The sequence below is a fragment of the Curcuma longa genome, chromosome 11 (assembly GCF_044706935.1).
Source record: "Curcuma longa cultivar G26 ecotype Majalengka, Jawa Barat chromosome 11, ITB_CL_G26_1.1, whole genome shotgun sequence".
NCBI classification, from domain to species: Eukaryota; Viridiplantae; Streptophyta; class Magnoliopsida; order Zingiberales; family Zingiberaceae; genus Curcuma; species Curcuma longa.
This window is the reverse complement of record NC_133871.1, coordinates 14,704,411-14,732,068: the sequence shown is the minus strand read 5'-3', so window position 1 is coordinate 14,732,068 and position 27,658 is coordinate 14,704,411. Positions and strand designations below refer to the sequence as shown.

Below are 27,658 nucleotides of genomic sequence, written 5' to 3'. Positions count from 1 at the left end.
ATGATTTCACAGGAAAGCGACTAATCACAACATGAAGTCAATTCAACTGGGGCACGTTTTAATTTATGGAAATTTCGAAGCTGTCTTTTTCCCCATTCTATTTTTAAAATTATTATACGGAACAGATAGTTACGCTGGTTTAGCTTGTCAATATTTTAATGTGGAAATGGAAAGGATCATCACTGCGTCCACTTTGCCACGCAAGGCGCGCCGCGTGGTGTCGACGTGTCGTTCTGAGAAACCAAATTTATGCGTTGAAAAACATCGGACGGCGACAACTATGACAAAAGAGTCCAAACTCAAAGTGCAGTACCTGCCCGTGCCATGTGTCGATCTAATCCAACACTTGCACCCTTTACATTTCTTTATTCGTCTTCTCTATCCATTTATTTTCGTTGTTCTATTTCCAGAAGACATCGTTCCGTAGCGGATTAAACGTTTCTTCCAGATTGATGGTACATCAATGAGATCGACGGTCGGTTGTGGGCGTTACGAATGGGTATCTTTAGGTTCGCTGAACCTTTTTAGAGATGCACACTGACCGCCCCGTGATGATTGATTGAACAACGGAACGTCCTCCTATGTAGGAGTAGGACATCTGCTTTCCTGGACCAGTTTGTTACGTTCCTTCGTTTGCATCTCTGGCTGAGGTGGATTGGGGTCTCGTCTCCTACATCATTTTGCGATTTGATTGATTTGTGATTCCAGATCGTGAAATTTTCCGTCCCTGTGGTGGTGGTGGTGTTGGTGGTGTTGAGAAATTTGAATCTCCCTCGAAGATTCACCGGTTGGTCCTCTTCTTTTCCATGGCCGCTGCAGCTTCGGACAGGGTTCGTGAAATTGTTCGTTGGTTTATTATCTTAATCCATAAGAGACAATATTTTAATCTTTGATTTTGATTTGCCAGGGAGGGCGTAGCTTGTTGGGGAATGGAGTCGTTGGGATTCTCGCGGAGTCGATCAATATATGGGAAAGGCGAGCGCCGCTGGCTCCCTCGCACTGCGCCCGCCTTTTGCTGAGCGGGAAGAGGCAGAGCGGAGTCGAGAGGATCATCGTGCAACCGAGCACGAAGCGGATTCATCACGACTCCCTGTATGAGGATGTAGGGTGCGAGATTTCGGACGATCTTTCTGAATGCGGGCTCATCGTCGGTATAAAGCAACCGAAGGTTGTAACTTGGGTCTTTTAGTTGAATCTCTGTAAATTTGTGACTTGACTGGGGGCTGTTTTGGTTAGTGCAGATGGAGATGATTCTTCCAGATAGAGCATATGCATTCTTCTCGCATACCCACAAGGCTCAGAAAGAGAACATGCCCTTGTTGGACAAGGTAGCTTCTCGAGAATGCTGGGCTCCGATGATCTTTTTTTCTGCATCCGCAATGTGAATGGTTTTATACTTCAACTTGCAGATTCTTGCTGAAAGGGTATCCCTGTTCGATTATGAGCTTATAGTTGGAGATAATGGGAAAAGGCTGCTTGCATTTGGCAAATTTGCTGGTAGAGCTGGTCTAATCGATTTTTTACATGGTCTTGGACAGCGTAAGAGACCGTGACTCTATTGATAACTAACTTCTCTATTTTCGTCTTTTGGCCGCTGATTAGTTTAATTCTTCACTGCCGAGACAACCAAATGTTGTCACTGCGTCCATACTGCATCTTTCTTGCTTAGTTCTTACATTAGCAAACTAAGACGTTTTTAGACTAACTAAATCTTGTTCCTAAGATACTAATGCAATTTGTTTGTTATCGTTTACATTTCTAAGCCTACTCTTTTTCTATGAAGCTTAACATCCTTGTTGCCTGCATCAAAATAATAACTCCTCTGATTACATATTTGTACCTCTATTGTGGGTTGATTTTTTATTTTTCTTAACTACAGGATACTTGAATCTTGGATATTCAACTCCTTTCTTGTCCCTAGGAGCATCTCATATGTATTCTTCCCTTGCTGCGGCCAAGGCTGCAGTGATTGCTGTGGGAGAAGAAATAGCAACATTTGGGCTGCCATCTGGAATTTCTCCTATAGTCTTCGTATTTACTGGGGATGGAAATGGTAATCTGTATAGAATGATTCGTCATCTGGAGGTTTATTTGTATTATGTTAGTCTCAAATTCTACACTTGTATTTACCGGATTATCTAATGTTGTCTGTACCTAATAGTGGGTTGGTCACTCAGTTATCTGGATCATATCTTGGATATAGCATAACCGTTAAATGGTTTCAGCTGTTGCATTTAAACAAAGGCAAATAGCTAATGGTTGTTGCAGTGTTTTATGTACTGCAAACTAAAGAAGTGACTTAAATAATAAAAAACTTTTTGCTAGTTATCACTATGAAATCTCTACTGTTTTTCATATTAGATAATATTTCACTTTTTGTAGTGATTCCACCTAAGCTTCTGATGACTATATAGTCTATATGCTGGCATAAATTACATGAGATGTAGGCATAGTATCTATGCATGCATCAACTTTTCTGGTTATGATTTTGTGGGTGACATTCACAACTTATCTTGTTTTGATTGTGTAGGTGCCATTCACAACTTATCTTTGCTGCATATAACGTTGTTGTTGTTGTCGTGTAGTTTCTCAGGGTGCTCAAGAGATATTTAAGCTCTTACCACATACGTTTGTTGATGCTCAAAAGCTTCCAGAAATTGTTGCAATGGTATTTGTTTTTCTTTCCTTTCCATATTTTAACCCTTCTTGCACAAACTCACCTTGGGTATATTATTGTATATCTACCTTGGCCCCACTTATAGATACTAAAAGACCCTGTTTGCTTCCTTATCTTTTTGAAAACTTCAATCATGAAACTGTGAACGAAATGATCTAACTGTATGCACTGTTAAAGCAAGATTCACTACTTGCCATTAATGCTATAGTTTTTTTTGCACTAGCAAAGTGCAATCTTGAGCAAACTAATAGTAGGACCCAATGAATTTAACTAAGAGGGCACATTTGGATAGTCAGTTTTCCTCGTGCATTTGGATAGATTATTTCTTTTTCTTTCCAAAATAGAAAATTTTGGCAGAACATGCAATTTGTTGTTCTTTTGTGACATGTGTTTATTTCTTTCCACTTAACTTTATTGTTGACAATATGTCAAGATAGGACCTAACCAATTTTTAGTGGAGTACCAGCTTCAAACAGGATTTAGAAGTGTTGGAATGACTGTAATAAACCAAAAATAACCTTTCCACTATTCTAGTAGGGTTTTCACGAGAGTAATAAATTAACCCTGTTGGACGACATGATTTTTTGTTCCTAAGTTTTACCATGAAACAGCTCATTATAGAATAATATTTCTATGTAAGTCATGGAGTACTTTGTTGAACTATTTGAAAGTTTTAAAGTGAATTGGTATGTTTGTTTGTGCATCCAACTAGCCCACTTATAATCCACAAAAATAGGTTCCACAAGAAATACATAATTCTTCTGATATTGTATTGCATAGTGTTTGAGTCACCATTGCTGAAATATTTTTCATGACAGCTAATTTCTTTGCTTGAAATTGTAGGCCAAGGATGGCGCCAAACACACTAGATCAAAGAGATTTTTTCAAGTCTATGGCTGTGTGGTGACTTGTCAAGACATGGTTGCACCAAAAGATTCAACTAAGGCTTTCAATAAAGTAGGTTATCTTTTTTCCTTTTTGTTGATGCATTACTCCTACGTCATATTATATCTATATAGATTATGTATTTTTTCCTAATTTATTTTGTACTAAGATATATTTACTCACATCATGGTTGTCATAAGACAACCTTTAGTCACTTCAATGCTTAGATCTGGTGAATTCAATTGATTTCTTTATTTGATATCATGGTTTGGAATTTTGTATTGTATTGTGCTAGAAGATCACTACTTTAGAAAAATATCAAAATTGGAATTGATTAGTACAAGTAATTTCTTGTATACCATTCATGTTGAGTATTAGATCATGAAGACCTTTGACATACTTTGAGATTCACGAGATGAATTCAACTAAAAATTAGTCAAAAAGTTTGTTGTATATATATATATACACATATTAGAAACTTGTTAAATTTTAATTAAATTGACTTTCTAATTTTATAATCTTATTATTAAAAGTAAACAAGAAAAATTGAAGTTGATTAAATGTGTAAAATTAATCTTAGCATGCTTAGCATGTGAGTGTTGACAAGTATAATGCAACAAAGTTTTAGTTTGACCAACTTATATAGTTGCTTCACTCTTTTTTTTTCAAATAAAAAATAAAGTGGAAAAGTATTAAAGGAGATTACAAGCTTGTAGATAAATAGAAGGCATACAATTGCTATTATGTATACGTTAAAATAACATGTTTGTTGGTTCAATATGTTTTGACTTAAGATGAGTTATTGAGTTATCTGTCATTAGTTTGTCAGTCAAGTGAGCTTCTTATTGGCGTTTAGAATTGAAGTTATATGTATATTCTCTGGTAATTGAAGTTTAACATGTAGTTTTCTTGCAGGAAGACTATTATGCACATCCAGATCATTATTATCCTGTTTTTCATGAAAAAATAGCACCATATACATCTGTGATAGGTAAGATTCTATGTTACTTTTTGACAAAATTAAGTTTTCCTAGTTCTATTCTATTTTTTTTGTTATTGGAATCTGCCCAATAATGCAACTTAAGTTTCAATTTGTAGGAAATAAATTGGACTCTAATAAATTTCTTTTGTATTAGCAATTTTGAAATTCTATCTCGGTAAAGTAAGAATCCAATCTTTGTTTGTTTACTATTTTTAATAATTGAATCAAAATGAGAAACTGATCATTGGTAAATAGGTAAATCTGGATTTTTATTTTGTTTTGTAAAAACTAAAAACATAGGTCAAATGTGTATCTTTTCCAAAGACTTCAATATTATCAAGTGACAGATGCTTCTAAAAATTTCATGATTATCCCTCAAGTAATTGAATATTCTTTAAGATCACTTATAACTATGTGGCAATCTTCAACAAGAAAAAAGACTTCACATGTTAATTCAATGGAAAATGATTGATTTTGAAAATTCTACTGTGAATGTGCATTAACTTGCATGATTTCTGTCAGGTATTACTATTTACTATATAGTTAGGAAATAAGGTAATTGCATGCATATACCTTATAATTGTGGCAAGGCCTCCTAATACTTCGTGACTGACTAATCTATACCTGTCAAATGTGATAATTGTTCTTTAAATACTTGTGAACATGAGCTTTCAGTTCATTGCAATTGTTTTGAAAGAAATTTCATTTTAAATGGAATCCTCATTCCTCTTCCTTTGTTGATGATTTAGTATATTATTTGTATTGAATATTTTAACAAACTAGTATAGTACTGATAGAAATCAATATTAAACCAATTGGAGAGTCCTGATCAGTTAGGGTGTCAGCTCCTTGGAATACAAAGTGCATACGTGCAGACTTAGAATTCAAGAGTTACTCTGGTAAATTATTTTGTTTAGAAGGGATTTCCTATTTATTAATTCTTTGTAAATTATTACTCTAATCAAGGAATGATACACTTGGAGGTAATAAATTAGTCCTTCATAGCGGTGAACTTTAATTGATTTCTTTCCAGGACTTTATGTTTTAAATCTCTGTTTGAGAAATTATTTGGGAATATTATAAGATGCTTTTAATTACTACCTTTTAGTTGTTACCGTATTATTACTTTTATTTTTGTATCCTGAGTCTAGTTTGATTTTAAAGAGTATAAAGCAATTAGGAACTTAACTTTCAAAGCTTCCAATAATAATTTGTCCAGAATTTTTAGAGTTGAGTTTAATTGATTCTAGAGAATATTTCTTGATGAAATTACTGATCCACCTAAGAGTAATATCATAACATCAAATCACCTTAAATATCAAAACAGAACCTGCCATATACCATAGACTATCTTTTTTTTTTCCCAAGGTGGATGGTCAAAGACAATATCATTTCAAGAGATATAAAAACATGCAGTGTAAAAATAAAGAAAAAGGAAAGACAAAAACAAGGTCATGATGATAAACTGTTCAAGATGATCCCCATTTGAGAAACCCCTCCATCAAAGATGATCCTATTTCTAACCCTTCAAATGCACCAACTGAAGATAAATGCAGATCAGATGTAAGATCGCCAACTTGTGACAGGCACTACATCAATGCATGTAACACATTGCAACATTTGTAATGAAAGACGAACTTTCTTCAAAATGTGTGCCAAGCTATAATTTCTCTTAAGAATGCTTTGCAACTTTATAGAAGAAAGTTACATTCGTTTAATCCAATGCACTATAGTATATTTTTTTATACTTCACACTGTCATTGGCAATAAACAATTGCCACTTTTCAACATGCACTGATACTTTGCTTCTTCTTTGGCAGTTAACTGTATGTATTGGGAGAGAAGATTTCCACGGTTGCTGACTACCATTCAGTTGAAAGAATTAATGAATAAAGGATGCCCTCTTATTGGAGTTTCTGATATTACATGTGATATTGGAGGTTCACTTGAATTCGTTAACCAATCTACATCCATAGAGAGGCCTTTCGTCAGGTATTCTGTTCTTTTTCTTTCTTTCTGTTGCTTCAAGAAGTCAGATTCATGGTTTCATTTATGTTCACTTATAACTTTTTCTTGGTATGCACATCTTGCTCTTTTTCTTTAATTATCCTTGCTCTTTTTGTTCTATGCATATCTTTCTTTCATATGCTAATTCAGAAATTCATCACCTGTTAGTTTTTCTGTTAAATCATCATTACTAATCCATGGTAGTCTAACTTTTTGGGATCAGCTATGTGAATTTTGCTCCTCAGTACTCTATGGAATGCTATATTTTTAGATTCTTCTTTTAAATATGATCAGCAAATTTTTTTCATTCAGTCTCGGTAATGTTGCTAAAGAAGAGCAAAAGAATAGGTTTCTCATGAGAAGAACAGTGATCCACTAATCATGGTAGGGACAGTGGCTTTGGTTCTCAATGTAATTAGCTATCATTGTGCTTTCCATGGTATGTTCCTGAATGAGCATGAACAACACCTTTAATTGTAGGAAGATGTATTTAAATATGTACATATATATCTGTACCTACTTTGGGATACTGGTAGATAGGGGTACTTGTCCCCAAAGCAAGATTTTAGCCAATATTGTTGGAATTGTGGTGCTAGTATCCACATCTCAGCATGTAGAGATTTTACTGATTAGATTCCCTAATGCAGGTTGGAATTAGGATGTTTTTTTGCAAGTATTTTATCAGGATCTTGGTTAAGGATGACGCTCAATTAGTTTGTTGCAATCTATTCTTCCTACTTAATCTATAGCTATATATGATTCTACCAATGTAAGATATTAGTTAAGAATGATGCTTGATGAGTTTGTTGCACCATTTTTTCCTACTTAATCTGTAGTTGTATATGTGATTCTACTTATGTAACTTATTTTGGGTTAACCACTTCCTAATAATTCAACTCTAAGGAAATGAATTATCAAATGCTCGTAGAAACTTTAGAGAGAAAAATGAAGATTGCTTTGTGATAGTCAAAGTTTTGTTTCATAAAAAAAACAGCCAGTGGTCATTCACTGGAAGATGTAAGTTATATAGAAAAGCAAGTTAGTAGCATGGACTAGATGAATAAGCATTACATTATCACATTTTTTAAAAGTATATGATCTTGCTCATCCTTTGTTTTAATGATTGATCAAACAAGCTTATGAGAGTTTCGTTCCGCTAGTGATTCACCTTTCACAAACAATTTATGTATCCTTGACTTCTGTAAGTAGTCGTACATGATTGAACAGTATCTGCATTTATACATATGCAGACACATCCATATAGTTTTTTGCTCCAAGTAAACTTGATCAATTTCGGTTGTTAGGTATGACCCCTTCACTGATTCATACCACGATAACATGGAGCGTGATGGCCTTATTTGTTTAGCTGTTGATATCCTCCCAACAGAGTTTTCAAGAGAGGTAGGTTTTTTGTTGTTGCACAAGGCTATCAAGAGGTTACCACTTGTACATCTGCATGTATTTTCAGATCCTTTCTTAACTTTCCTAATGTTTTCTCTTTTTCCTTTTCCATTTTGGTGCAGGCTTCTAATCATTTTGGGGACATCTTATCACAGTTCATTGGTAGTTTGGCTTCAACCGAAAACATTAGAGAACTTCCTTTGCACTTGCAAAAGGCCTGCATTACCCATAATGGGGCATATACCTCTTTATATGAATATATACCCCGAATGAGAAAAACCACAATGTAAGCTTCAAACATAATCTGGTTTTTCTGCTTATTAAAGTGTGCTACACAGCTGCTCCTCTTTGTGTTGGTTCTATTAGGTAGTAAATAAACTTTTGTGGATTAAAAAACTTGTGTTGGATGGATTGAGAATAAGATGTTTGTAGTTTATGCTAATCAATACAATTTAAGGATCACATGCCTGTTGATGGTGCAAGCTATGTGTTGCATGAAAATAGAAACAACAAGCTCCTTGTTTGCTTGGTTGTAATGATCATGATGGTGCATTAAAACACTTTTTTGCACTTCGTTCTATCATGAGACTTTTAAGGAACATGGAGCAGAATTCTCACTTTTCATGATGGTTTAACAAGATAGTGAGAGAACTCCCATTTAATGTTTTTCTTAAAGAAACAAAAAGGAAAATAATCCACATATTCATGTCTTTGTCTTCCTTTTGGAAGATTCAGTGCTTGATAAGAAAATTCTTGGTCTTGGCTACTATGTGGTCATTAAATTAGCATGGTAACGAGAAATTTAAATACACTAATATAAATTTGTTATTTCCCCCCTATCTTGCAAATTAATGACCTATTTCCCCTAGTTTTTTTTTGTGCTGAGGAATATACTCAATAAAATTTGCTGTAAAAGAACATCGTCCAAGTTTAATTCTTGAATTATCCAACTTTTATATCTTCTTTCTCTACAGTTACTATTCTTTGCTTTCTACTATTTCCACTTTGAGCCTTCAGTGTGACTTAAAAGTTTATCTGTTTGTTTTTATTGCTGTCTATGCTGAAATCTGTTTCTATTGCTAGAGATCCTACAACAGAGCCTCTAGATGATTCATCTGAGAAGAAGAAATATTGTACATTGGTAAGAACTCAAGTCTTATTTGATATTGCATTTTGTCAGTAAAATACTTTTAACCCTTCTATCTCTCTACATGTCAAATTTGTTATGATGTTATCTGTTTACTTACAATGTCATATTGATTTATTGGAAATGTAACTTCCTGATTACAGGTATCTCTCAGTGGTCATTTGTTTGATCAATTTTTAATTAATGAAGCTCTGGATGTCATTGAAGCTGCTGGTGGTTCATTTCACTTACTTAAGTGTGAAGTTGGTCAAACTTCAAAGTCCATGTCCTATTCTGAACTTGAAGTAAGTTGGATGACTGATACAATGTTTCTCTTGGTCAACCAAAGTGTCCATCTTCACATTGCACATTTGTTTGTTATTGCACTTGTATAATCTTAGAACTGTCAGCTGTGTTGTCAATGTTGATTCTTTCTGCATCCTCAAGAGGCATGTCTGAGCAAAGTGACAGATAATGTTTAGCTTCTTAGAGAAGATATGATCTTTTGGATGGTTTTACAGGTTGGTGCTGATGACACTGCAGTCCTTGACCAAATAATGGATTCTTTGACTAATATTGTGAAAAAAAGCCATACAAATGGAGCTTTGGATAAAAATCTCTCCTTAAAGATAGGCAAAGTTAGAGAAAGTATCTTGCAAGATAGATGTGAAACTGTTAGAAGGCCCTGTGTTTTAATCCTAGGTGCAGGACGTGTTTGCCGACCGGCTGTAGAGTTTTTAGCTTCTGTAGGGAGTACATCCAATGGAAGTTATCTGAAATCATGTCTGACTATTGATGGTGAGGAACTTGAAGAATATGAGGTCATTGTGGCTTCTCTTTATCTGCAGGATGCAAAAGAGGTATGCTCTAGAAACTATCATGCAGTTTTTAATCAACACACTGTCACTTATGGTTGAAGGTTAAGGTTTTGCATTTACAAGATTGCGAAAGTGTAGAATACAATTATACACTAAGATGTGTATGATGCACAATCATACCAGATAAACATGATAGATCCACATAAAAGCTAAAACCAACAAGGGGAAAAGAGGTATGTTATGCAGCTTTTAATCAAAACACTTTGACAAAAAGGTTGAAGAAAAGTTAAGGCTTTGCATTTACAAGGCCATGAGAGTGTAGAATATATACTAAGATGAGTATGATGCACAACCTTACCAGATAAACAATCTAGATCCAAGTAAAAGTTGCACAACCTTACCAGATAAACAATCTAGATCCAAGTAAAAGTTAAAACAAACTAGTCTAGTATTTTACCACAAATTAGAGTATGGATATGAATCATCCCAACTTGGCACATAAAGTAAAAAATTGTGTTAATTACATATTACAATCTACATGAACACAAATTTTGAGGGTTCAGATATTATATTGTGATCATAATGACAGGATTGTAGAAATGAGTTTAACTATGGAATTGCTTAGATGTACACCGCCCTTGAGCATTCAAGTTCTTGATATCTAGTTAAAAGCAAGTCTGCATTCAAATTTCAAAATTTATAATGTGAGATATTATAAGGCTCCAAGGATGATTTCGGGAAGAGCATTGTTAAATTGATTGTATGCATCAGTGAAGCATATTTTAACTAAACTTTAAGGAGAAAACATAGATGAGTTGGGAGAATCTTTAAGTGATTAGGTCACATGAATAAGATGGCATAATGTAAGTACTAGGCAAGCTCTAGTGAAACTGGCACATCAAGCTCTAATGAGGAGTGCACTTCGTAGCTGAGCTAGATGTCATTGTTTTGTTTCGTTTTCGAAGTGTGTGCCTTCAACTGGCTATACCATAATTTAAAATTAAACAAATCATTCTTCTTGAAGCACAAAATTTCTAAATTTTCTTATAGTTCCTATGATGCTCCTTTTTTTGTATTACTATTCTAGAAAACTGCTTGTCTTAACAAATACATGGAGTACTTTTTCAACGCATAGTCTGATGCAGAAATCATTTTATACAGATTGTTGAAGGCATTCCAAATGCAAAGGCTGTTCAGCTCGATGCAATGGATTATGAGAAGCTCAACCAGTGTGTATCTGAGGTAAAACTTAATCTGCTTATGAGTATCCTTATACTAAGTAATGCTATCCAAATTGTGCATCATAGTTATTAGTGCATGTTTCTCTTGAAGAAAACATCTAGAATTTTAAATTGTTTTAAAATATTATATAATGTTGGTGTTTCTATCTTTGGCTGAAATGACACAGTTTCAATCATATGCTGACGCTTCACACTTTAAAGCATTCCAAAATTTTCTTAAATGAGATTCACTTTATAATTTTCTTCCACTTTGTTTACTTTTATAGATAAGACTATAGTAACTATCAAATAAAATGAATTCAAATTTGGGAGCAACTCGTTATGAAAATATAACAAACATATCAACTAATAATTATACCCTTGTAGTACCACTATGAGTGTTATGTATTAGATGAGATCATCGGTTCTTATAGTATCAAACTAAGATTAATTCCATAATTTTCAAGTCTCATATTTAATAATATTTCCATGGTATCTAATATTAGAATTAATTTCTCCATATGTTCATATATATATATATATATATATATATATATATATATTGACAATTGAACTGGAATTATATGTATATATTGTTAAGATTACAATCAAAGTCCCATATTGGAAATACATAGAAAAGATCATGAGTTTATAAGATGGAAGAAATCTCTATTAGTATGAGGCCTTTTGGGTTGAGTTCAAAAACAAAACCACGAGGGCTTAGGCCCAAAGTGGACAATATTATACCATTGTGACCATCGTTACTAACATATATGTCTGTTTTTTTTTTAGTTGCACCACTCCTCTATCCTATTAATGGTTCCTTGATTGATGCTTTCTCATTTTGTCATTCCCTTTTTTCTAGTATTCTATCTCCTTGACAAGTAGATGAAATTAGTATGTGAAGATAACTTTTTTGTTTTGGCCAATATTGTCTTCTCTTTCCCTACCTATAGTGTTTCATGTGCTCCCAATTTAGAATCAAAGGATATAACATGGGAAGATAATTTTCCTATCTTTCTCTTCCCATATGAAACCATCGGCATAGGCACACAGTGACTTTTAACCATGCTGTCCCAACACAACCAAACAATGTCTTTGGGAATCCTGACCTATACGATTGACACTTAAAAGCATGCTATATGGTTTCTATTGCCTCACAAATAAGAACTGCCAGTTTTGTGGTAATCAGATGAAGAAAAAATGTTTCGTTGTTGATGGCTTGATTAATGCTCTGTTTTTACTTGTTTAGCAACCTATTCAGACTAGACTACTCTTCAATTGTTAATAATATCTTGAGTGATGCCAACTGTGAATATGTTCATCAAAGTTTGGAGTTGGTTCAGTAGAACAAGCATTCTTATCTTTAGTAAAATGAGAAAAGGAGAGAGTAAGTTTCCTCTGAAATTGGTTCCAAGTATCATTCTTCTCCTTAGACTAGAACTCTTTGATGTTAACATTGTCATGTGCATATTGCTTATAGTCACCTGACTAAGTGTTTATGCCTTAAATCTGATATCTTGCAGGTTCAAGTTGTACTTAGCTTATTACCTCCTAGTTTCCATGCTAACATAGCAAAGGCGTGTATAGAGGTACTCTCTTGTTCATTTGCATTTCTCTTTTTCCATAACAAGGTTCAATTTGTTCTTATCTAAGCACACTAAGGACATTGTCCTAATAAACTATACAGAAGTACAGAATGTACAAAGATAAAACCCTAAGTTGTTTGTCTTTCACGTAGACAACATGATTAATCAGAGTATCTGCAAGGTTATGGATTAATGCCCTAATGCAGTCTCCTCTCCCTAACTGGCACTGCCACAGAAACCAATATTTCTTGGTAAACGAGAACAAGGAGAATAAATTGAAAATAGTGAGCACAGAGATAGTGTACTTTGCACCTTATATCAGAGTTCGAGTTATTACTTGTGAGTTCTTTGTTCTGTTAAAATATTGTTGTGTAAATGCTATGGCAAAAAAAGGGTTCTAGGCGCCCATCATGATGTCTGGATGGAAGATGTATTAAGCGTTATGCCAAAGTTGTACCAAGCCTTATTCTTTTAAGAAGAAGCATTTTACTGTGGTATCAAGCCTGATTCTTTTAACAAAGCAAAATTGAGAAAAATTTTGTGAACTATTAACTCAATGATTTTTGCCTGTCAGATCTAATACATCTCAATTTACCTTTTCATGTTTGCTATTCTTGCAAAAAAATGTAATCACCATGATGCTCTAAGAACCAGCTTTGGCTATTTACTAGATCTCTTCCAACTGATGTTACTTTTTATTATTTCAAGCTTTAGTTCTGCTAATGGTGTCTGATATTTTATTGAGCCAATTCATTTTCTTGGTTATGATACTCATCAATTGAGAAATATAATTTCAGTGCAACCTAAAACTACAGCAAATATATCTCTCTTGCAGCACAAAAAGCACTTGGTCACAGCAAGCTACGTTGAAACTACCATGTCTAGCTTGGATGAAATGGCAAGGAGTGCTGGCATTACTGTCCTTTGTGAAATGGGCCTTGATCCTGGGATAGGTACATATATATTCAATTGTAGATTCAGTCTATACTATTATCATCCATCACATCACCAGCAATATTTATTGACAAATACACCTTTTGGTGTTTGTTAGGTTTACTGGTGCAATACTTAGATCTTAAGATGTGCTTGTTTGTATTCATGAATGCCAATTGTATGTAATTTATCTTATGGATTGTAACGTTTTGGTTGGACAGACCACATGATGGCTATGAAGATGATTGATCAAGCGCACATACGAGGAGGGAAAATAAAATCATTTACTTCCTACTGTGGTGGTCTTCCTTCTCCTGATGCTGCCAACAACCCATTAGCGTATAAGTTCAGGTGAAAATACCATTACTGGACAAGTCAAGGAAAATAAGTTAGTTGTAAAGCGTCATATATAACTGTTTAGCCAATATGACAAAGAACAAGTACAGAATCAGACTAGTTAGCACATACACCAGCAGTATAAGTCATACTAGGGTGCAAAAGTCTAATAAATTGTGATACAGTGTTATTCCAGGAGCAATTAGGTATAACCTCAATTAATAAAGCAAATATTGAAAAATAAATTAAGATTGGTTTGGACATATTCATAGATGATCAACATATTCTAACAAAGTTAAATCAATTAGAGTTGAATCTATGAAGGATAGAGGGAGAACAAAGAAGATTATATATAATGGAAAAATAACTTAAAAATATTTGGACATATAAAGTTCAATAATAGGATATGATTCACGTGGCAGATTCCAAATAGTTAGAAACTTTAATCCAGCTTCTTGAGTAACTGTTATTACTATTTACTAATTTTTTTCATCAAATGCATGTACCTGAGGCATCTAACTTATCTATACATATATGCTTCGACATGAGGTATATTTCCTAACATAGAAGTAGGCAAGAGATCTTAATAGTATTCTGACAAAGCTTGACTTTGGCACCTAAGTCAAATCATGAAGATGTGTAGAAGTGTTAAGTGCCCGAAGTGACACGCCTTAGGTTTTCTAAACTGAGAGTATGACCAAAGAAATATGATTTTCTGGTCATTGTTGTGCATGTATGCTCATGATGACATGTCATCTTTGAGATCCGGTCATCAATGTGTGATGTGGCATATAAGGCTTGATTGTACGACCGAAAAGAATTGTTGACATATCGTTGCCTTAATCATGAAGAAATGGTCAATCTTTAATGAAAGAGACAAAATACTCATTTCCATATATATAGAGACGGCCATGAGGTTAGATTTGGTTTTGTCCATCACCAATTGGATCAAATCAGCCTTGACCATAGGATTGGAGCAGGCCTCTGCCTTTACCCATGGCCAGAGTTAGAGTAGACTTTGTCCTTGACTTGAGGGGTTGAAGTTGGTCTGACCGTCATGATCAGCATGACCTCGACCTTGGAGGTTAAACACCCAGTCCTGCACACTAGAAGTGCATCTTGCATGGATGTGCATGAACGTGAACCACTAATGGATGTTCTCCAAATATTGGTGTTCTTGCAAATTTATAATTTGTAACTTTCTTCAGAATTTGCTGCCTTTTATGACATTAGGATCAGCTAATGAAATTGTTGTGCTACTCAACTCATTTAAAGACTTTAGATTAGATAGTGAACTATTTCTGCTAATGTATTCTCAATTTGTAAATTCTACTCCTATTTCAGTTGGAATCCTGCTGGTGCTCTTCGAGCAGGGCGAAATTCTGCCCTATGGCATTAGGATCAGCTAATGAAATTGTTGTGCTACTCAACTCATTTAAAGACTTTAGATTAGATATTGAACTATTTCTGCTAATGTATTCTCAATTTGTAAATTCTACTCCTATTTCAGTTGGAATCCTGCTGGTGCTCTCCGAGCAGGGCGAAATTCTGCCTCATACAAGTTACATGGAGAAATTGTACATGTTGATGGTTAGTTGTATGCTTCTGAAGCTTTACCATGAGAATATAAGCATACAGTTGTATTATATACAATTATTATGGAAAATCATGTTAAGATGTTCAATTTGACACAATCAATTATGATTCGTATTTTTAATTTATTATTACATAGTTTCATACTTCTATCATGCAATTGTTTTTATACAAAGCTCATGGTAGTTTTTTTATAAGCCAAGTATTAATCTTGGGAAAAGACTCAAATGACCTGCTGAAACTAAGGCAAGAGGTTCCAGCCATCACTAACACGAAATTTCACTAGAATGCAGACAAAGGCATTCCTTACAACGATCGGAATTCAAATTCCAATCCTTTGCATGTTGGCACACAGCATTTTCAGCCACCAAGAATGGTTTTCTCTCTTTTTAGCACGGGCATTCATCTCAATAGGATATCTTCTAACTAGGAGCATAATAACTTATAATGGATCATTCATCAAACATCTATCTTGTAACTTTTAGGCATAGATTCATGTCTTGTTTCTTAGCTTATATAATAGGTCAAAAGGTCCAACATGTTTGATTTTCTTTCTTTTATTTTTCATTTAGGTAATGAACTGTTTGACTCAGCTGTGAGATTCAGGATGCCTGAATATCCGGCCTTTGGATTGGAATGCATCCCAAATTGGAATTCCTTAGTCTATGGTGATGCATATGGGATCACAAATGAGGCATCAACTGTGTTTAGGGCAACCCTCAGATATGAAGGTTTGTAAAGAATATATCATATTCCATTTTTCTTGTAACAAGACTTCAATTGCTGTCAGATGCTTTTGCAGGCTTTTCTGAAATAATGGCAAGTCTGGCGAGGATTGGTTTCTTTGAAACTGAACCGCACCCCATGCTTAAAGGATCTGTGAAGCCCACATTTGCTGCCTTTCTTAATGAGCTTCTACATGCGAAAAATTCTCCAGATAACAAATTAACTGGATCAATTGAAACTGATGAAGAAATGATAAAGTCTTTGGTCACGCTTGGACATTGCAAGGATAAAACTATAGCAACTAAAACAGTCAAAACTATCAAGTTAGTGGCTCCCACCTTTTTCAGCTAATTTCTCAATATTTATTTGATGATCCATCATGCTAAGCTGAATGGTTTTCACTGGGTATGCTCAATAAGGGAATTCTTGGACAGCATTACGGTTTTTCACTTAGGATGTTTTCACTTGAGTTTCCACCATGATTCCAGTTACATCCGCCTGCTAGTATTTAAGTTCTTAAACTGCATTACTGCAGCATGTATTTCCATCAGTCTTTTTCTTTCATTTTGAGTCTATTTCGAGTATGGTCTTCAAATGGCAGAACTAATTCTAGAATTATAGCATTTTTGGCTCATAGTGTCGGCAAAATTTCATCTTACAATAGAAATGTCTTATACCATAATAATGTTGGTATAATGGAACAGGTTCCTGGGCCTTAATGAATGTCAGGAAATTCCAGTGGCGTGTTCAAGTGCATTTCATGTAGTCTGTTTGCGGATGGAAGAGAAGCTAGCCTATACCAGCAAAGAGAAGGTATTATAGATATGGTATCTTTTAAAATTAGATTACACAGCACGATCTGCTATAGTCGATGCTTTATATATGTTATTTTATTATTATTATTATGTATATACACAGGAATTTAGTAGTATATTAGCTGAATCTGATTAAGTTAAACCAAACAAATGGTTTGACCTTCAAAACTCAATCATCTATATTAAAAAACAAATGGGAAATCCCATAAGTTATCTGATTATAATGCATTTGCTAATAAAAATTTATGGGAGTATCTGCATACAACGGAAATGTCAATTATTTGTCTAATTGCTGTTATCCATCACTTTAGAGTTGCATCTTAGAACTATGAATCATGTGCGTATACAACCTGTAGATATTAATCCAGTCTTTTTTTTCTAAACAATATAAGATAATGAGGATAGCCTCGCATCTTATGGATGTACGTCAATTTTGTTCATATCAATCTTATAATCTCATTGCAGGACATGGTGGTGTTACATCATGAAATTGAAGTAGAGTTTCCTGATGGAAGACCTACAGAGAATCACTGGGCAACCCTACTAGAATACGGGAGGATAGAAGATGGGAAATCGACGACTGCAATGGCTCTCACCGTTGGAATCCCTGCAGCAATAGGAGTACTGGTAATTCCTATTTCATTGAAATATTGCCCTAAATGCGAAAACATAATTGAATAATAGAACTATTCTAAATTCTTATGAAAAAGAACTATCTTGATTTATTTCTTTGATTTGATTTTCAGCTCTTACTTCTGAACAAGGTGAAGAGGCGAGGGGTGGTCAGACCTTTAGAACCCGAAGTGTATGTTCCAGGTAAAGATGTTAACATGTTGAAGTACTGCTAAATGTATTTGTTTAATATTGATTTTCTTGGCAATTCGCTGTCAAATTTTGCAGCGTTAGACATTTTGCAAGCTTCTGGGATAAAGTTGGTAGAGAAATTTGAGACCTCATAACCCAAGTCAAACAGCATTTGCCACTAGTGGTGTATATTTCTTCGTTTGTTCTGTATAATTTTGAATAATGTAACTGGAACGTCATGTCTATTTCTTGCATAAGTCTTTATATCTTTCAATTGCTAATAAACAAAATGTAAAAGAAACTTGTGTCTATGATCTTGATAATAATATTTGTGGGTGATCCCACCATGCCTTTTCTTTTGTGTTATCATGTGCCAAAATTTTGTTTTACGCACAAAAGTTCATTCTATTTTCCAACGTAGAATTACCAAACGTTCCCTGTAGTTTTAAACTCTACTATGGTCACGTCAAGCTTCAGGCCCAGAAAATATTTTGGTGAGGCCTACGTGGCAGCACGTGAATTTTACACGTTTTAAACGTCACGCAAAAAACCCACAAAAAATGATAATTTTATTCGCTTGCATCAGGCATTAGTGTCATGGAGCCTCATTCCGTTCCGTCGTTAATTTCGTCGAGCTTAATAAGAAATTTAACTTCAACTCAAATTGTTAAATTTTTTACTAAATTTATTTATAAAATAAATAAATACATTTAAATTTGGCTCGACTTATTTAAGGTTTAATAATTCTATTCTCTCTCAATTAATTAACGCTTGTTTTTAATAAACAATTCTCTCTCGGTTCTTATAATAAATTGGATTTGTAGAATCGTCACTATCTAATCTTGTAATCTCTTCGTAACTCCAACATGCAACATTGCATCAAGGGCAACCATAAAATAATAAAAAACAATACATGTATAATAACAAAAATATTTTTTAATTGTAATAAATCACAGCCAGTCTATAGCCGTTAACAATCATTTAGATTAAATAACTGATCGTAATGGACGGATCAATTTTGACAAATATAGCTTAAACTGCAAGGCAGCCAGTGACTAGACAAGATAATCAACTACTTAGTGTGTCCACCCAAGACAACAAAACTTCCAATTGGAGAGGATTGGCCATAAGCTCCGGGATAAGATGCTATGGTAAAAAATAAGATCTTACTTTATAGATAATCCTCTCCAATTCAAATCTTATTTAGGGTATATTACACTTAAAGAGTTTAAAAAATTTATGACGTTGAATCATTCGTTAAAATTCATTTGTGCTTCTTGATATACTTTGGTGACCAATGAAATTTTTTTATGAAATCATATTGATCATCTTCAAAATTAATCAGATAGTAAAAATTAGATATCTAAATTATTAAAAAATATATCCATAAGCCTTCCATTTGCAATCATTTATCCTTCTGATATGGATCTCAATTGTAATCATTTATCCAGTTATATAAATATGAACTCACTAGATCCATATCATACCAGACTCCACAGAATTTTGATCCTGGAGAACAAAACAGACCTGTACTTTTTAAAAGGAAAAAATGATTTAAAAGTGAATAAAAAAGTTGATTTGATCTGTGGAACCCAAAATGGCAATTACAAACTACACAAATCTATTACTACAGGACAAAACAAAAAACTATGATTTAACAAGAAATGGATCGAACAACTTCTCTCTGCTCTTATGGATTGGATAAAGAGATTAAAAAAGAAAAATAACCCTTAATTCGTTTACTGATGATTTACATAAAAACAACACTATTTTCCGAAATAAAATCCTTTTAATGCTTCCGATACGCGTTCGCTGATGGCGCCTGCATGCAACATTCCGGACCCTGCTCTACGTCGCCTCCCTGGGAGGCGCTACCGGAGGTCGAGGCAACGCTCCACCTCCCTTGGCTCAGTATCATCCTTAGCGTCTTCAACGTCTGCTCGACCGACGACGACGCCCCCTCCACCGCTACCCTCGTCGGCGACGGTCCGCCGGCCGAAGTGCTCGACGAACCTTCACCCGCTCCCTCTGTTCCTGTCTGCAACCTGCTCGACGGAACGACCACCACCAGCGACGCGGCCTCTCCCGCCGCAACTCGCCTCGGGGATCCTCTCCCGATGGGGCTACTCCGGCAGAGCGGGCAGGTACTGTGGGAATGGAACCACATGTCGATGCACTCGAGGTGGAACCCGTGGCCGCACCCGGGAAGCAGACGGGCAGTCTCGCCCTCGGCCAGCTCGGAGAGGCACACGGAGCACTCGACCGGCTCCTTGAAGTACGCCCCCCGGAAGACGATCGCAGGGAGCGAGCGGAGCACGGCAGCGTCGAGGCCGGACGGGTTCGGCGCCGCGGCACCCTCCGTGTGGCTGTACGAGCGAATTTGCCATCTGAGGTAGAGGTAGACGAATAAAGCGGCGCAGATGACCAAGAAGAGGAAGATGATCGCCGCCAGCACGATCTCACAGCCGATCCTGATGCTCAGAAGACGACCGCTGTCTCCGGGCATTGTTAGATTCTGCTCTGTTCTGGAGGATGGAATTAAATTAGACAAGCAAATTTAATGTTTGAGGAAATGCTTACGTGGGACGGTGCTAGTGATCGAAATCGATGGCAGTGACCTCGGTGGAGATCCAAATCGCAGTGAGAAGTGTGCGTGTGGTGTTTATGAGTAAGAGGGAATTGGGTGGATCACAATGTCTCCGGAGACTTCCTTGGAGCCCTTGGATCTTGTCGTTTGACCCGTTCAGCCGGAAATTTTGATTCAAATGATTGATTTGGTCAAGATTATTCTATCAAAATTCGATATCTAATGAGTAAATGTAAAATTAGGACTGAATTGGATTCTAATAGAAAATCTAGGAACTAAAATTTGCTCATCAATTTGCATAAAAAACGCACAGAAAAATAGTGTTAGCATTGTTCCTTCTCTAAAACATTCCTAGCAGTTATCAGTCTCATTTTTAATTTTTGATGTTTCTTCACTGACATAAAAAAATTCTCGAATAATTTCAAAAGTAAATGGTTACAAAAAAAAATGTTAGAATTATGTATAATAAAACTATCTTTATTATCCTTTTCATAAATATTTAATTTCAGGTTTTTCTCTTCATCTTCCTTTTACATTTGTTTCATTATAATTCTTTAAGCATTGAAATGGTATTTTAAAATATATAAATGAAAATTCCAAAAAAGAAAAATTAATCTCCTTTTAAAGTTTTCTGAAACTGCAACAAAGTTTGTTTATTTGTTGCCATAGAGATAAGTTGGTTAAAACTTAATTGAGAACCTAATTTAATTTAAAATGCTGAATCTTTTATATATATATTTAAGCATATTTAAGAACTGGAGACTAAAGATTGAAGAACAGTGGAAGCATAAACAATTTACCCACGGATGATATATACATCGAGCACCGTTATAAGATTGGTTACTAGCTTTCTACTCTTGTTGGGAAGTAGGAACTTTTAATTTCTCTCATGTTAATTGGCAACTTTGCTGGAGAGAACAAGCCACGGGCTACGCCCAGTGCCTCAGCCTCTTCTTCACATGCTACATATCATCCTCTGTTTCACCAAATCGATCAATACAGCAAAAGGTCATTACAAATCCACTCTGTGGCACGATTATAAAATTTAGCTTCGTGAATGATTGATGCACTGCGAGAGTTTTTTTGGCATTTACAAAAGTGAAATCATTTCTGAACACTACTAAAATTTAGCTTGGCCAGAGCGCTGGTAGTAAAACTGCCCTCCTCCTGCCGTCGAGCTTTGAAATGACAGAGACCTAGTGAGCACCAGTCCGAGCGCCGCCGCCGCCGCCGCCGCGGCGCTGTGACAAACCATCAACGAGTGTCCTTTCCCTTTGGCTCATCATGTAGCTTAATGCAGCAAGCGCAACATTGTTGAATCGGGTCCATCTAGCCCGCCCGTCTCCGATACCGTTTCGGATCCAAATCTTTATCCAAATCCGCCCCGAAAATCCAGTGGTTCCGACTTCGGAGTCAAAAACTTTTGTGATCCTCACTGCGCTCCGCCGGCCCTCCTTCCTCTCTGCCTCCTCACCACCGCGGCCGATATCGGATACGAGACCTGCTGACACGTCTATGGCAGTGCCGGCGTTCATGATGGGCATATCCATCTCTCTCTTTAGCGTCCTCACCGCCCTCCTGATAGGCGCCGCATGCTTTGCCTTGGGATTCTTCCTCGCCCTAAGGGAGACCAAGGGCGGCTTCCCGTTTTTGTATATTTGGACCAAAGGCTTAACGAACAGGAATAAGGTGGTCGACGAAGCTCCCAACGATCCGAGGAATTTGAACAGGGTCACGGTGAAGAAGCCGACCCTCGAGATTGAAAGCCTTGCTGAAATCATTGAAGACTTCAAAATGGTAACTTTTGGGATTTTTTTTCTTGTGGTTTTTTTGTTTACCTCATAGCACGACACCTGATTTAGCAAGATGTGTTCTTTGATTATTCTGCCGTCATTCTAGCACTGTTTTCCCTTTTTAATCTAAACATGTTGCTTTTATTAGCATATTCATATGCTATTGTAGTTTGTTACCCAACTTTGCAGGTTTTGGTTGTTAGAAATGACTTGAAGATGGGTAAAGGCAAGATTGCTGCCCAGTGCAGGTATGTTAATAATGCTCAGTGACAAAGAGGTTCTGCAGTAGAAGAATGCGAGTATATTTAATTATTTCTTGAATCACCGTCAACATTGCATTACTTGTGAATTTGTAATCTCTCGATGTTTTAATCTTCATAGCTTCCTTATCCATTGGTCCCCTAACCCTAGTGCGTATTTGCTTGCCGTCAGTTTATTTATTTATATTTATGGCATGTAATATTGAGTAAGTGAAAGTTGTGAAGGTAGGTCAACAAGTCCATATTGTGTGTATTTCTAATGCATTTTTATCTGGGTCATTCAAGCTGATCCCTCGAGAAAAACAAATTGATTCCTTACAAGGCTCTACTAGTACTGATACTATTCCATTAGATTTTCACTCATGCGTTTGTGTGTTTGTAGTTGGATGCTATTGATGTTTGAAAACAATAACTTTTTCCTTTTTCTCTCTTTCTTTAATAGGGTGAATATCTGGATTACTCTATTTTTTTTTTTAAAAAAAAAAGCACAAAAGAAAATTCATATAATTCACTACAAATTGTACCCTAGATTAGAGAGAGGACAAACTGTTAACACTTAACTTTTTCTGGTTGTTTCAGAAGATGTAGTTGTGTTCCTTTTGTTTCAATACCACCGGTGGCAACCTGTTGATAAAATAATTATACGTTCTACTTATAAGACAAGTCTTCACTCCCTTTCTTAATTGAAGTCAAATTGCAGTTTTAAAATTTTTGACAGAACAAATGACAAATGCTTTTATTTTGTCTAACAAACTGAGTAGCTAATATTATTGTAAAAAGTTGAAATGGAGACAGTCTTTGACGTGCTTACTCTCCAGCCATGCAACTTTGGGTTTGTATAAAAAGCTTCTTCATAGAGCTCCAAAAGCACTAAGCAGGTAACTTTTCACTATCCTCATGAAGGATTTCTGATTTTCTTGTATTTAATTAAAAATATTGATTATGTGCTGATTTTTGACTGAGTTTATTTCGTGTCACTTCTTTTGCTGACAGATGGGAAAATTGTGGACAAGTTAAGGTGGTACTGAAGATTGAAAGTGAGGATGATCTTCTTGTGCTACAGGTATGTTAATCTGACTTTAAAAGATTATTACTTTTTTTCTCTCTCATAACTGTTCTTTATTTGTGGAACTTGGTTTCATCTGAAATGTGTGGTACGACAACTTCTAGTAACACAGCAGTCATCGGAACATGCAGCAGTCAACCAGTGGGATTATGCCGTCCTGCCTTTGACTGGCTGAAATGCATGGCTATATACTGCATCAAAAACTCAACATCAATCTATATTGCTCTAGAAAAAGGAGATGGTGAATATTTTGATTTTGGACGCATATCATTCTCTAGCAGACCAACAACAGTCAATTTTTTATTGTTCCATTGGCGTCTTTAATTAGTAATGATCCATAAATCTCATGTATAAACTGAATTAACTCTTTAGAGCAAAAACTGTGAGGATAGTTGGAGATTAAAAAGAATGTTACACTTGATCAAAACTTCATATGACCTGCTGTTATTAACTTCATGACCTTAGTAGATACAGATTTATAGGGGTTAAGATTCAGGAGCTCACCTCATGTGTTTTGGAAATGGAACTTGTTATTGTTGTTTTTTTTTATAAAAAAAATTGTCATAGTTGTTGGAAACTAGAATGGATCCTTTTCCCGGACCCCGCATGGCGGGAGCTTCGTGCACCGGGCTGCCCTTTAGTTGTTGGAAACTAGAATCCTATTCCGTTCAATTCTTGCCAGACAAAAATTTTTCGAATAGTGATAATGTAGTATGCCCAATTAGTGAAAGTTGTTATATTTGAATGAGGCTGTGTTACTTGCTCTACCTTATGCAGCTGTGACATATGATTTTCTTCATCAACTATAACATTCTTGTAAAGTTTTGAAAGAAGTATTTTTTACTATTTCTGTTCTCCAACTAACTTGAGTTCTGTCCTCTATATGCTGAATTTATCAAAGTTCCAATCAAATGCTACAGAATTGGATGTATATAATTTATTTTGGCTAGCCATCTATTTTATACAAGCTGTGTGGTGCTGAAGTACTGGAAATGGATAATTTGAACCTTTGATCTTATTGTGTTTCATTTTTTATTCAGGGAAGGGCAAAGTCTCTGAAGCTACCAAATCATATAACAATTGATGCTGGGAGGACCCAAATTGCACCAAGTGTGTTAAATCTATTTTTTCTGCAGAAATCTCAAGCACTTCCTCTTTATGTTTCATCTACTAGGAAGTGACAATAGATTCACAACTGCAGAAACTGTTTTTACTACTGTCCAATATAGATTTTAGCAAGTTATTTCCACTAAACTTAGTTTTGCTTGCCTAGTTAAGAGATTGTACTGACTGTATATTTTCCTGCAGATTCAAGGACAGTGATGGCTATTCTGGGTAAGCTACTTAAAATTGCAATCAATTACTATTATGATATTGGTTTCTAGAAGTTAACCACTTCGCTAGTTTAACAATGTATGATTTTGGTAAAGTGAGAACAAATTAGAGGATTGCTTCTATCAATATATTCAATATTACTATTGTACCATTACAAACTGTTTCTCTACAGTTTAACATATAGTAAAAGTAGACATAAATGACGATTTTAGTTTCTGTGGAAGGATAAGATTCTAAGATTTCAGAGGAAGAGTAGCTTATAGCGTCCGTCTAGAATCCACTTCATTTCAGAGATTCTGTTTCTTTCTAAAACTGTTAGTTATTATTTTTATTATTATTGTTTCAATTAAAGTTGACGTGAAAAATATTCTACCCTTGCAAGGATACAATTTATATTGGTTAAATTTTGCCAATAAATTATATAAACCTCAATGAACTTTGTGCAGACATTGTCTCATTTATTTTGCTCCTAAACATCCATTATGCATTCTGATGTATTGAATTTCATGAGCAGGACCCAGCGACTTGGTTGATGATGTTACAGGAGGTCTGAAGCTTTTATGACATTTTCTACTATTGGATGGGTAATCATCGGTTCATTTTTTTTATGATCAAGTTTCTTCAACCTAATCGGAGATGCTTGATCTGAAAGCTATAGGTCGTTAGAAGCTTATTCTCAGTGGTCATGATCTGACCTGATTGTCTCTCATCTAGAGAAGTCAAACCTGAAGGTTGCTACCTATTAGAGAATAGTATGCCCTAGATGATAGTATTTAAACAATCCTGTGAACCTTATATTCTGTAATTCAGTGATACTATGTAATTTTTAAACTTCATGAATTATGACTCCGTTTTGGTTGAAGACTTTCGTTCTTAGTGCACCTGATTATTTTGGTCATGAAGGATACAGACTATTAATATGAATAGTCAGGATACATGTTATTAATGTATGAATTGTAACATATCATCATAAGATATGGATTGTGAACTGTATGACTATAACAACCATGCCCTTGATTCATTGATCTTTCTCATCGTACTTAGCCCATCTATCCCTAATCCTCTTGGCCCGTTGTATCCACTCGACCCATTTCGGTGACCTATCTATCTAACCCACTTGACCTATTTAATTGTCTCAGCATGTTCAGACTAATCAATTCATTTGACCTATTTCCTCATGCTTGAACCACACAAAATATTGGATCATGGGTCCAAGGTGTAGAGCAGGAATATTTATTCCTTGAAATGGTAAGAGTAATAGTTAAGAATGATCATGGGGAGAATAAGAGTCCCATGAATACTCATATCAAAGTGGATTTTGTAAACTTAATATAGAAGAATTATTTTGTGATAATTTATAAGGTATAGAATAGATATCCCTGTGAACAAACTCAAGATATGTCAGATAGTTTCCGAAGTTAATTCTTACCTCATTGATATTTTTGTTACATTTATTAATTTTGTTTGCAGGCTATTCTTTGACATTATTTTGATTTATCGCATGTGCGCCAAATACCTTCAACTTTTCCATGTCACATCAATTTGTCATCCAAGTTTGTACGTAAGAAAAATTCATAAATTTATAGATAAAGATCATTCCTAACAGCATAGGCGTTTGATATTAGTCGATTCAATTCTTAGAAATGTCAAGTAAAAGCAATCTCCCAGTAACTATAGCACAAAGGCAGATTAGATTATCAGAACAACTTTTTTCCCCTCTCTTTATTGTTAGCATAAGCATGGGGATGTGACTGAACATACCGTTGATGGTCCCTTGCTTGCTATCTTGAAGGAACAAAGTTATCAAGGGGAAGGATAGGGTATAGGATAACCAGTTTGGATAACTTGTGTTTCTAGTGCTGCTTATCTGTAGCAAACACAAGAAAGGAAGCATCATTCAATGTTGGTGGTCCTTCCTTTCCAAACATCACTACCAATTCCTTCCCATCATAAATTCGCCTTTTCATTTCTTAAAGAGCCTGCCAAGCCAATTCCACCACTTTGTAATGCTTTTGTAGTAGGTAGCAGGGATAAAGCAATGCTACTTCAGTAGTATCTTCTTTCAAATCTCAAATAGATATTTTTTTGTTGCAACTGTGTTTAACTTTTCTTTATTCTTCTTTGTGGTTAGGGGTGATTAATTAGTTCAAAACTAAATCGAACAAATCGAAATCGATTAAATGGATTTTTTTTAGACAAATAGATCAAATTTTATCATCAAAATCAAATAAATCTAACCTATATAAAATCAATTAATACGATCAGTTAGCGAATTAATTGATCATCATTGATATTAAATAATCGTAATTGTTGTTCAATTTAAATATATCAATCAACTGTTTAATATAAACAATCGACTGTGATATTTTAGTTTAATCACCGATTTATAAATTTTAAAATCGAAACGGAATCAAATAAATTAATATTTTTTTTAAAAAAATAAAATTTTAAATTATTTGAATTGAATTCGATCTATAGAAATTAAAGTTGATCATGACGGAGAAGAGTATTGTCCGATTTTATCGAGATTTGAATTCTTGTAACTTTGCTCTGTTGTAACCAACTTAGCAATTCTGTTCTGTTGTAACTAACTCAGTTATGTTCCGGAAGTGTGGTGTCTCTTGTGCTTCAATGTGAAGTGGTGGAGATGGTCTTCAATTTGCTTTTACGCTGATTCTCCCTTGCCCACTTTAATACATTAGTCG

At 35.2% G+C, this 27,658-nt stretch overlaps 3 protein-coding genes across 3 annotated transcripts; 2 read left to right on the top strand and 1 right to left on the bottom strand.

Annotated features, from left to right (window-relative positions):
* Positions 1-476: 476 nt before the first annotated feature.
* LOC141838918 (alpha-aminoadipic semialdehyde synthase) lies at positions 477-18,273 on the top strand. The gene is made up of 25 exons (XM_074726546.1): positions 477-830; positions 908-1,168; positions 1,242-1,328; positions 1,410-1,539; positions 1,880-2,053; positions 2,586-2,668; positions 3,521-3,634; positions 4,478-4,553; positions 6,365-6,536; positions 7,856-7,952; positions 8,075-8,238; positions 9,036-9,093; positions 9,243-9,383; positions 9,600-9,938; positions 11,058-11,138; positions 12,643-12,708; positions 13,541-13,658; positions 13,860-13,989; positions 15,485-15,564; positions 16,140-16,298; positions 16,370-16,616; positions 16,998-17,106; positions 17,574-17,735; positions 17,855-17,924; positions 18,009-18,273. Exons 1-25 carry the CDS (start codon positions 807-809, stop codon positions 18,065-18,067), a joined length of 3,201 nt encoding a protein of 1,066 aa, XP_074582647.1. The 5' UTR covers positions 477-806; the 3' UTR covers positions 18,068-18,273.
* A 1,428-nt stretch (positions 18,274-19,701) lies between these two features.
* LOC141837185 (RING-H2 finger protein ATL2-like) lies at positions 19,702-20,418 on the bottom strand. Its single transcript, XM_074724631.1, has one exon. The coding sequence runs from the start codon at positions 20,416-20,418 to the stop codon at positions 19,702-19,704; it is 717 nt and encodes a 238-aa protein (XP_074580732.1).
* A 1,509-nt stretch (positions 20,419-21,927) lies between these two features.
* On the top strand, positions 21,928-25,815 carry LOC141840263 (uncharacterized). Its single transcript, XM_074728195.1, has 7 exons — positions 21,928-22,296; positions 22,482-22,540; positions 23,371-23,430; positions 23,546-23,615; positions 24,659-24,728; positions 24,927-24,953; positions 25,468-25,815. The coding sequence occupies exons 1-7, from the start codon at positions 22,015-22,017 to the stop codon at positions 25,515-25,517; spliced, it is 618 nt and encodes a 205-aa protein (XP_074584296.1). The 5' UTR covers positions 21,928-22,014; the 3' UTR covers positions 25,518-25,815.
* The last annotated feature ends 1,843 nt before the right edge of the window (positions 25,816-27,658 follow it).

Excerpts from the sequence above, each read along its gene's own strand:
- LOC141840263 (XM_074728195.1), top strand. The coding sequence starts at position 22,015 with ATGGCAGTGCCGGCGTTCATGATGGGCATATCCATCTCTCTCTTTAGC. Across the intron at positions 22,297-22,481 it reads TCATTGAAGACTTCAAAATG|GTTTTGGTTGTTAGAAATGA; the intron begins GTAACTTTTGGG and ends CCAACTTTGCAG. Across the intron at positions 22,541-23,370 it reads AAGATTGCTGCCCAGTGCAG|CCATGCAACTTTGGGTTTGT; the intron begins GTATGTTAATAA and ends CTTACTCTCCAG.
- LOC141837185 (XM_074724631.1), bottom strand. The coding sequence starts at position 20,418 with ATGCCCGGAGACAGCGGTCGTCTTCTGAGCATCAGGATCGGCTGTGAG.
- LOC141838918 (XM_074726546.1), top strand. The coding sequence starts at position 807 with ATGGCCGCTGCAGCTTCGGACAGG. Across the intron at positions 9,939-11,057 it reads ATCTGCAGGATGCAAAAGAG|ATTGTTGAAGGCATTCCAAA; the intron begins GTATGCTCTAGA and ends CATTTTATACAG. Across the intron at positions 13,990-15,484 it reads CCATTAGCGTATAAGTTCAG|TTGGAATCCTGCTGGTGCTC; the intron begins GTGAAAATACCA and ends CTCCTATTTCAG.